The following is a 9601-nucleotide window of genomic DNA, read 5'->3' as shown; positions in this document are numbered from 1 at the left end:
ATGGTTTATTTTTGCTAAAATATGTCACAATGAAGTACTGTGGTTTTAAACTTTTCTAGGTTGTTTAAATTGAATGTTTTGGGTTTTTTTTATCTCTCAAGTTTGAGGGGTGCTGGGAGTTATTTTAGGGGTGCTTCCGCACACCCAAAAATGGGCTAGAAATGCCTTTGGCATACATATGTGAAGAAATTGCAGTTTTTGTTTGTAAGAGCAGGGTGCACTTTAACTGCGGCCTTTACATTTGTCAGTCGAAAGAATCCTGCAATTCTGAGATGTTTTTTTTTTAGGTTTATTTTAACCAGAGGGAGGAATAATCTCCCTCTCATGTTGTGCCATGCTAGGCTGCAAATAATCCCAATGTTTTTTTTTTCATCTCTCTTCCGAGCATGGCTGCAGATGTTCATTCATCCCCCTCCTCCACCCTGGTGTGAAAAGTGCAGACGGTGAATAGAAGCACACATTCGCACACATGCTTTCCTCTGCAAATGCAGAGAGTCTGATGCCATGACTGAGGACTCATCCATCCTCAGATGAGAGTCATGCACTGCCTGAGTCCTGCTGGAATGAATTGCTTCAAGGGAGGGTTCAAGAGTCCCACCTGTGGATTTGTGTCATCAAAATGTTCAATTTGACCAAACCTTTGATTTTACTTTTATGTCTACTTATTACTGGAGAATGTCGTAAGAGTGGTCATCGGGAGCGGAGCTGGACCGGTACTGTGGAGACCCAAAAGCATGGCACGTAAGTTATAACCATCGACTTAAACCTTATAAATCTATGTATGCATTGATTTATCTTGGTTAATTCTCATTTGAAGAATAAAAGCAAGATGTTTGATAATAAGGAGCACTGCATCTGTTTTGAGTGGGTGTAAATATAAACATTTACAAAACTAACAATTATCTTTTTTCCCAATTTACTAGAGCAGCATTTCAATTGCAATGTTTCATGACATAGTTTATTTGCAGAGTAATTATAACTGCAAAAAATTTTCATATTTTATTGAGGAGGTGAAAGATTCATCAAAATATGCACACTCAATAAAAAAGTATAGGCACAAGGTGACTTTGTCACACTGTAATACAAAATTATCAATACACATACAGCGGCTGAAATAAGTATTTAACACGTCACCATTTTCCTCACTAAATATATTTCCAAAGGTGCTATTGACATGAAATTTTCACCAGAGGTTGGTAACAACCCAAGTAATCCATATATACAAAGAAAGTAGAGCAAATAAACTCAGAAATTAAGTTATGTATAATAATGTGAAATGAACACGCCAACTGTTATTTATTTAATACTTTGTACAAAAGCCTTTGTTTGCAAACACAGCTTCAAGACGCCTACTGTATGGAGAAACTAGTCACATGCATTGCTCCAGTGTGATTTTGGCCCATTCCTCCACGCAAGCAATCTTCAAATCTTAGGTTCGGTGGGCTTCTTTTATGGACCTTGAGTGTCAGTTCTTTCCATAGATTTTCAATTGGATTCATGTCAGGTGATTGGCTGGACCACTCTAGCAGCTTTATTCTTTTTCATTGAAACCAACTGAGAGTTTCCTTGGCACTATGTTTTAGGTCATTATCCTGCTGAAGTGTCCACCCTCGTTTCATTTTCATCGTCCTCGTAGATGGCAGCAAATGTTTGTCATGAATGTCTCGGTACATTTGCCCATTCATCATTCCTTCAATAATATGAAGTTTATCAGTACCATTTGCTGAAAAGCAGCCGCACAACCATCATGTTCCCACCTCCGAATTTTACTGTTGGTATAGTGTTTTTAGGGTGATGTGCGGTGCCATTTCTCCTCCAAACGTGGTGTGCATTATGCCATCCAAACAATAAAATGTTGCTCTCATCAGACCAGACTATATTCTCCCAGTAGTTAACTGGCTTGTCCAAATGTTGTGCAGAAAATTTTAAACAAACTTTGACATGCTTTTTTTTTTTTTTCAACAATGTAGTCTTGCGTGGTGAGCATGCATACAAGCCATGGCGGCGGAGTGCATTACTTATTGTTTTCCTTGTGATAACAGTACCTGCTAATCCCAGGTCTTTTTGACGCTCTCCACAGGTGGTCCTTGGCTCTTGGACAACTCTTCTGATTATTCTTTGCACTCCTCAGTCACAATTCTTGCGAGGGGTACCTGACCGAGGCAAATTTATGGTGGTATGATTGGCTTTCCACTTACGTATTATGGCCCAAACCATGCTAACTGGAACGTTCAGAAGCTTAGATATGCGCCTGTAACTCATGCCATCCTTATGTTTTGCAAAAATTAGTTTGCGATGGTCTTGAGACAGCTCTCTGCTCTTACCCATCATGAGATGTGTCTTGACTCACACCTTGGCAATGAGACCTTTTTGTAGGCCATCAATTAGGACTGAACCAGTTGATATTCATTTGCGCTGACAAGGGGCTGGATTGTTGTTTGATTATTTATGGATTTTAGGTGTCTTGGTTTCCATGCGATTTTGCACTTCCCTTTCTTCATGTGTTCAATACTTTTTCCCTGTGTCATTTCACATTATTACACACAACTTAATTTCTGATCTTATTTGTTCTACTTTTTTTGTATGTATGGATTACTTGGGTTGTTCCCAACATCTGGTGAACATTTCATGTCAATAGCACCTTTGGAAGTATAACCCCAATTCCAATGAAGTTGGAACATTGAACAGAATACAATGATTTGCAAATCCTGTTCAACCTATATTTAATTGAATACACTACAAAGACAAGATATTTAATGTTCAAACTGATAAACTTGATTATTTTTTTGCAAATTATCATTAACTTAGAATTTAACGACTGCAACACGTTCCAAAAAAGCTAGGACACGATCATGTTTACCACTGTGTTACATCACCTTTTCTTTAACAACATTCAATAAACGTTTGGGAACTGAAGACACTAATTGTGAAGCTTTGTAGGTGGAATTCTTTCCCATTCTTGCTTGATGTACAGCTTCAGCTGTTCAACAGTCCGGGGTCTCCGTTGTCGTATTTTACGCTTGATAATGCGCCACATATTTTCAATGGGAGACAGGTCTGGACTGCAGGCAGGCCAGTCTAGTACCCACACTCTTTTACTACGAAGCCACGCTGTTGTAACACATGCAGAATGTGGTTTTGGCATTGTCTTGCTGAAATAAGCAGGGGTGTCCATGAAAAAGACATTGCTTGGATGGCAGCATATGTTTCTACAAAACCTGTATGTACATTTCAGCATTAATGGTGCCTTCACAGATGTGTAAGTTACCCATGCCATTGGCACTGACACAGCCCCATACCATCACAGATGCTGGCTTTTGAACTTTGCGTCCATGACAGTCCGGATGGTTCTTTTCCTCTTTGGCCCGGAGGACACGACGTCCACAATTTCCAAAAACAATTTGAAATGTGGACTCGTCGGACCACAGAACAATTTTCCACTTTGCATCAGTCCATCTTAGATGAGCTCGGGCCCAGAGAAGCCGGCGTCGTTTCTGGGAGTTGTTGATAAATGGCTTTTGCTTTGCATCGTAGAGTTTCAAGTTGCACTTACGGATGTAGCGCCGAACTGTATTTACTGACATTGGTTTTCTGAAGTGTTCCTGAGCCCATGTGGTGATATCCTTTACACATTGATGTTGGTTTTTTGATGGAGTACCACCTGAGGGATCGAAGGTGGTACTCCATCCAAAACCATTCAATGTTGGTTTTCGGCCTTGCCGCTTACATGCAGCGATTTCTCCAGATTGTCTGAACCTTTTGATGATATTATGAACCGTAGATGATGAAATCCCTAAATTCCTTGCAATTGTACGTTGAGGAACATTGTCCTTAAACTTTTGGACTATTTTCTCTCGCCCCATCTTTGCTTGTGAAAGACTGAGCAATTCAGGGAAGCTACTTTTATACCCAATCATGGCACCCACCTGTTCCCAATTAACCTGTTCACCTGGGGGATGTTCCAAGCAGGTGTTTGATGAGCATTCCTGAACTTTCTCAGTCTTTTTTGCCACCTGTCCCAGCTTTTTTGGGATGTGTTGCAGCCATAAAATTTTAAGTTAATGATTATTTGCTAAAAGCAATAAAGTTTATCAGTTTGAACATTAAATATCTTGTCTTTGTAGTGTTTTTAATTAAGTATAGTTTGAACATGATTTGCAAATCACTGTATTCTGTTTTTATTTATGTTTAACACAACGTCCCAAGCGGCACGGTGGTCGACTGGTTAGAGCGTCAGCCTCACACTTCTGAGGACCGGGGTTCAATCCCCGGCCCCGCCTGTGTGGAGTTTGCATGTTCTCCCCGTGCCTGTGTGGGTTTTCTCCGGGCACTCCGGTTTCCTCCCACATCCCAAAAACATGCATGAATTGGAGACTCTAAATTGCCCGTAGGTGTGAATGTGAGTGCGAATGGTTGTTTGTTTGTATGTGCCCTGCGATTGGCTGGCAACCAGTTCAGGGTGTACCCCGCCTCCTGCCCGATGATAGCTGGTATTGGCTCCAGCACGCCCGCGACCCTCGTGAGGAGAAGCGGCTCAGAAAATGGATGGATGGATGGATGGATGGGACAACGTCACAACTTCATTGGAATTGGGGTTGTATATGTGGTGAGAAAGATGGTGACGTGTTAAATACTTATTTCAGCCACTGTAATGTAGGGGGTTTGATACAGAGAACTTGAGTAGTGAATTGTGATGGAAGATGATGCCGAATGAAAATAAGACATCCACTAGAATTTAGACCAAAACCAAAAATATTCACGTCTATATTTTCACATGTTGCTATATAGAATTTGCACCACGGTTTTAGTACCTTTTGTAGTTATATTTCTTTTAGTGGTGTAAAATAATCCTCGCAAGAATGCTTATTCAACATGTTCTGATGAATATTTGAGACCCAGACATAATACAATTGGAAAATGATGTACACTATGTTTTCAAGTTCCACTGGTCACTGTAGTGTTACCTTCATGTGTCTCGTGGATGATATATAAACAAATAAGAATCCAGTTGATCTGATGCTTCTGTTTTGGGTTGTCAAGGGATAATTTCCAAACTCTCCATTAAAGATTTAAATGCAAAATAGACAAAATACAAATAGAGCGTGCAAAACATAAAAGAAAACAAGATTTTTATAGTTGGCATGGCGCAGAGGTTATGTATATGCCCTGCAACCAGCAGGTCGCCGCTCCCTATCCCACCTGAGCACGTTGTGCCCCTGGGTGGCATGGCGCAGAGGTTAAGTGTATGCCCTTCAACGAGAAGGTTGCATATTCCTATCCCCGCCTGCGTGCATGTCATTGTTGTGTCCCTGGGCAAGGCACTTAACCAATGTTGCGCATGAATGAATGGGGTTTGGTGATGCTATTTATGGTAAAAATATCTCAATTTTGGGAGGACAGACACCTCCTGTTGAGCAAACGCCTGCTTGACCTTTATGTTCAGTATGAGTATAGACCATTACAAGTGGGATTCAAATCCGGCATCGCCTGTGTGGAGTTTGCATGTTCTCCCCATGCCTGCGTGGGTTTTCTCCGGATACTCCGGTTTCCTCCCACATCCCAAAAACATGCATCGTAGGTTAATTGAAAACTTTAAATTGCCCGTAGGGTGTGAATGTGAGTGTGGATGGTTGTTTGTTTATGTGCCCTGCGATTGGCTGGCGACCAGTTTAGGGTGCCCAGAGTCAGCTGGGATAGGTTCCAGCATGCCCGCGACCCGCGTGAGGATAAGCGGAACGGAAAATGGATGGACTGTAATATTATTTCTTATTGATGTAACCAGTGAATTTCCCCGCTGTGGAATCAATAGTCGTCATATTCTGTAAAGGGTAGGTTAAACCATATGTTGCAGAAGACACTAACATAATGCACTACTCAATTCTCTTCCTTTAGCTCCTTGGCAAAGAAGCCTCCAGATGTGACAAAGTCTCGCAAAATGAAGACAGAGAATCTCATCAAAGTAGATAATCACGACTTCACCATGAGGCCAGCATTCGGAGGTAAGTAACACGCTCGTCATTTTTAGCAAATTTTTCTTGTAGTTTAGTTGATAATTCTCCAAACATTTTGTCGTATTTTTGTCATCTGTCATTACAAAAAAGTTACTTGAAAAAAAGCTTCCTTTTCCCTGTCCAATCTTGTGGAAATAATATTCATCGGCCAAAATATTGTATTTTTTTTCGAAAAATATACCACTGTCCTGTATATCCGCAAGATGTCCATCATTCTAGTGGAATCAGTTTTGTGCTCGTTGCTAGGCTGTTATCCTTTTTCTTTGTCTTTAGAGAATACATAAGGGTCGACCACAATCCGAGATGTTTGTCAAACTCTGATTTGTTCGTATTTTAAAACAATATTTCCACTATATAATAATGGAAGGTAATTCAATCTCTTTTACATTCAAAATTGTCACATAACATTTTTTAATTTAAAAGGCAACGTTTTAAGCAGCATTTTATAATTTTTAACTGTCGTGAAACTAAAAAACGAGTGGGCAGTTGCCAGCATAAATACTTTGGGCTGTTCACTTTGTGGTGAACATTCTTCTATTTATTGATTTATTTTCAGTACATAATTTTTTATTCATTTAACAATCTTGTTCACAGCCTGGACTGTACTTGTTCACAGCCTGGACATGTACAAAACTGGACACAAGGTTAATTTGCACTTGAGGCCAAGCAGAGGTTGGACGACACTGGGGAAATAAAGAGTGCTGCATTTTTGCACAGCAACTATCATTGTTTGTTTTGATTTTTTTTTTTTTTTACATTAACTAATGATTTGGTTTAAGTTCAAATCCCTCGATTATATTTTACAGAGTGAAAAATAAGACTATATACTGGACTTTACATATAACATTTACATACATAAATTTTTCATATTTGATTAATAAAGGTAAAAACATAACATTATTAAAAAAAATATTGCGGCCTTGGTTTTATAAGGGAAAATGTATCCCATCCTACTTTCAAAAAGTAAGTTGAAAATTTAGGGCATAAGTGTCACGACCAAAGTCTGAACCCAAATGTGCAACTCAAACACAAAAGCACTCAGAAGAGGAAAAAAAAGGCCTACTTTAACGACAAACACAAAATCTACTTGGAAAAAAAAATTGGTGAAAACAAACACAGACATGGAGAACATGCAAACTCCACACAGGCGAGGCTGGATTTAAACCCAGGCTCCCAGAACTGTGAGACAGATGCATCAACAAAACTCAAATAGACAATTTGTACATGTGGCATGGAAAACAAGGATTAGCACTCTGACTCAATGGACAAGATGAACTAGCACAGGACAAAGGGAATCACAGACTATATATACACCCTCACATGGGAATGGCAAACAGATGGAACCAATCGAGACAATCAGACTGGCAGGAAACACAGGCATGTTACGTAAAACAAGAGAGATAACAAATTAAAATGGGAAGTGAACATAATACAATATATCAGGCAGATTTCTTAGACATAACAATTCCGCCCCTTCTAGGGATGGCTCCTGAATGAACCAGGCAATTGTTGATGACTGGCGTAAAAGTCCAAGAAAATGTCAGGGTCCACAATGAAGCTTGACGGAACCCAGGACATTTCCTCTGGCCCATAGCCCTCCCAATCCACCAAGAATTGCTTGCCCCGGTCCCTGTTGCATACAGCCAAAAGTCTCTTGACGAAGTAGACCGGACCACCATCGACCATCCAGGGAGGCCTGACCACTGGGACCATGGTCGTCTCCCTGATCGGCTTCACCAGGCTAAAGTGGAAGGTGGGATGGACCCTCAGGAACCAAGGCAAGCACAGGTGAACTGAAGAGGGACCCACAACCTTGGACACCGGGAACGGTCCCACGAATTGTGGGGCCAGTTTTCCGGAAACAGCATTCTGAGAGGTAAGCCCCGTGTTGAGAGCCAGACTTTCAAACCAGGCTGGTACACAGGAACTGGTCAGCGCCCCTGGTCAGCTGCCCTCTTCATATGGTGTGCGGCCTGTAGGAATGCCCTGCGGGCTGCTGTCCAGATGCTGTGGACCATGGGCTGATGGAACACTGATATATTTTTCTGTCTCTGAGGAAACTAGAGGCTGGTAACCGAAGACAGTGGACAGAGTGTGTTGTGTGGATACTCTAACCACACCAAGTTCTTGCTCCAGGATGTTGGGTTCCGAGACACCAGACATCGAAGGCATGTCGACAACTCTTGATTGAGTCACTCCGACTGGCCGTTGGATCACGGGTGGTAGCCAGAGGAAAGGCTGAAGGTGGCTAAAATAAGCTTGAAGAACTCCTTCCAGAATCTAGAGACAAATTGGGGCCCATGGTCTTAAACAATATCTTTAGGGATTCCATCGATAAAAAACACAAGTCATAACAATTTCAGTAGTTTCTTTGGCTGAAGACAGCATTGGCAAAGCGATGAAATGGTTAATCTTGGAATATCTGTCCACTACAGTGAGGACAGTTGTGTTACCTTCAGAGACTGGGAGCCCAGTGACAAAGTCCAGGGAAATCTCAGCACAGGGACAGGAAAGACTGAGGAGAGGCTGCAACCACCCAATCTGTGCTCTGGAGGAGGTTTTATTGCCGGCACAGCTGGGACATGCCTCGACATATTCCTTGACATCTCTGGGATATGGCATGCATTGTTCTTTTGATACCCAGATGGCAGGTGAGCAGCGAGGTGTGAGCACAATGGGCCACCTGTGGTCTCATGGCAGCAGGGACAAATATGTGATTCACTGGACAACCACTGAGTGTTGGGCTCTTACCATCCACTTGCTTCTCAGAAGATTCTATTTGCCAAGTCACCCCTTCTACCACACGGTTCGGTGAAAGGACGGCCTCGGATTCCTTGACAGTCAGCTCGGGGCCAAACAAACCAGACAAGGCATTAGGTTTGGTGCTCTGGTCTGTAAAACGGCACAAAATTTAATCTGTTAAAAAAAATAAAATAAAAAAAATGTCCACCTGGCTTGACATGAGCTTAGTCTTTTAGCTTTACAGATATACTGTATTCCATGTTATTATGGGTGTTGTGCCCCCGCTAGCCAATGTCTCCACTCCTCCAGGGCAATTTTGACTGCCAACAACCCATGATTCCCGACATGATAGGAAAGAGCTCCTGAGACAGGAAGGCACAAGGATGGTGGTTGTTCTCCTCAGAATGCTGTGAAAGAACCACTCCCAACCCATCATTGGAAGCATCCACCTCCACCACGAACTGCCAGGTAGGATCAGGAGCCATGAGTATTGGCACAGTAGTGAACCACATCTTGAGGAGTTGGAAGGCCTCTACTCCAGGGGACTACTGGAATGGAACCTGGGGAGATGCGAGAGCATGGAGAACTGAAGCTTATGGCGCAGACGTTACTGATAAACCACCTGTAAAAGTTATCAAACCCTAAGAATTGCTGCACCTTTTTGGGGCTATCAGGTGTAGGCCACTGAGACACTGCGGTAATGTTAGCCGGGTCTGTTTGCATTTTTCCAGGTGCTATGATGAACCCCAGGAACGATACAGTGTAGGCATGAAATGAACTTGTTTCCGCTTTGACATACAAGTGGTTGTCTAACAAATGCTAGAGAACCTGGTACACATGGCAAATGT

The 9601-nt window shown here is 41.9% G+C and overlaps 1 protein-coding gene across 1 annotated transcript in view; it reads left to right on the top strand.

Moving 5' to 3' along the window:
* Window positions 1-423: 423 nt before the first annotated feature.
* The window catches only part of gabrr2a (gamma-aminobutyric acid type A receptor subunit rho2a), a 90868-nt gene continuing 81690 nt past the window's right edge, over window positions 424-9601 (top strand). The window contains exons 1-2 of the mRNA XM_061695455.1: window positions 424-741; window positions 5893-5999. Coding sequence (XP_061551439.1) covers window positions 620-741; window positions 5893-5999 — 229 coding nt within the window. The 5' untranslated portion in view covers window positions 424-619. The remainder of the gene's footprint in view (window positions 742-5892; window positions 6000-9601) is intronic.

The sequence above is a fragment of the Phycodurus eques genome, chromosome 14 (genome assembly GCF_024500275.1).
Source record: "Phycodurus eques isolate BA_2022a chromosome 14, UOR_Pequ_1.1, whole genome shotgun sequence".
NCBI lineage: Eukaryota > Metazoa > Chordata > Actinopteri > Syngnathiformes > Syngnathidae > Phycodurus > Phycodurus eques.
Note: the sequence above shows the minus strand (reverse complement) of the source record. Positions and strands in the feature narration are given on the sequence as shown.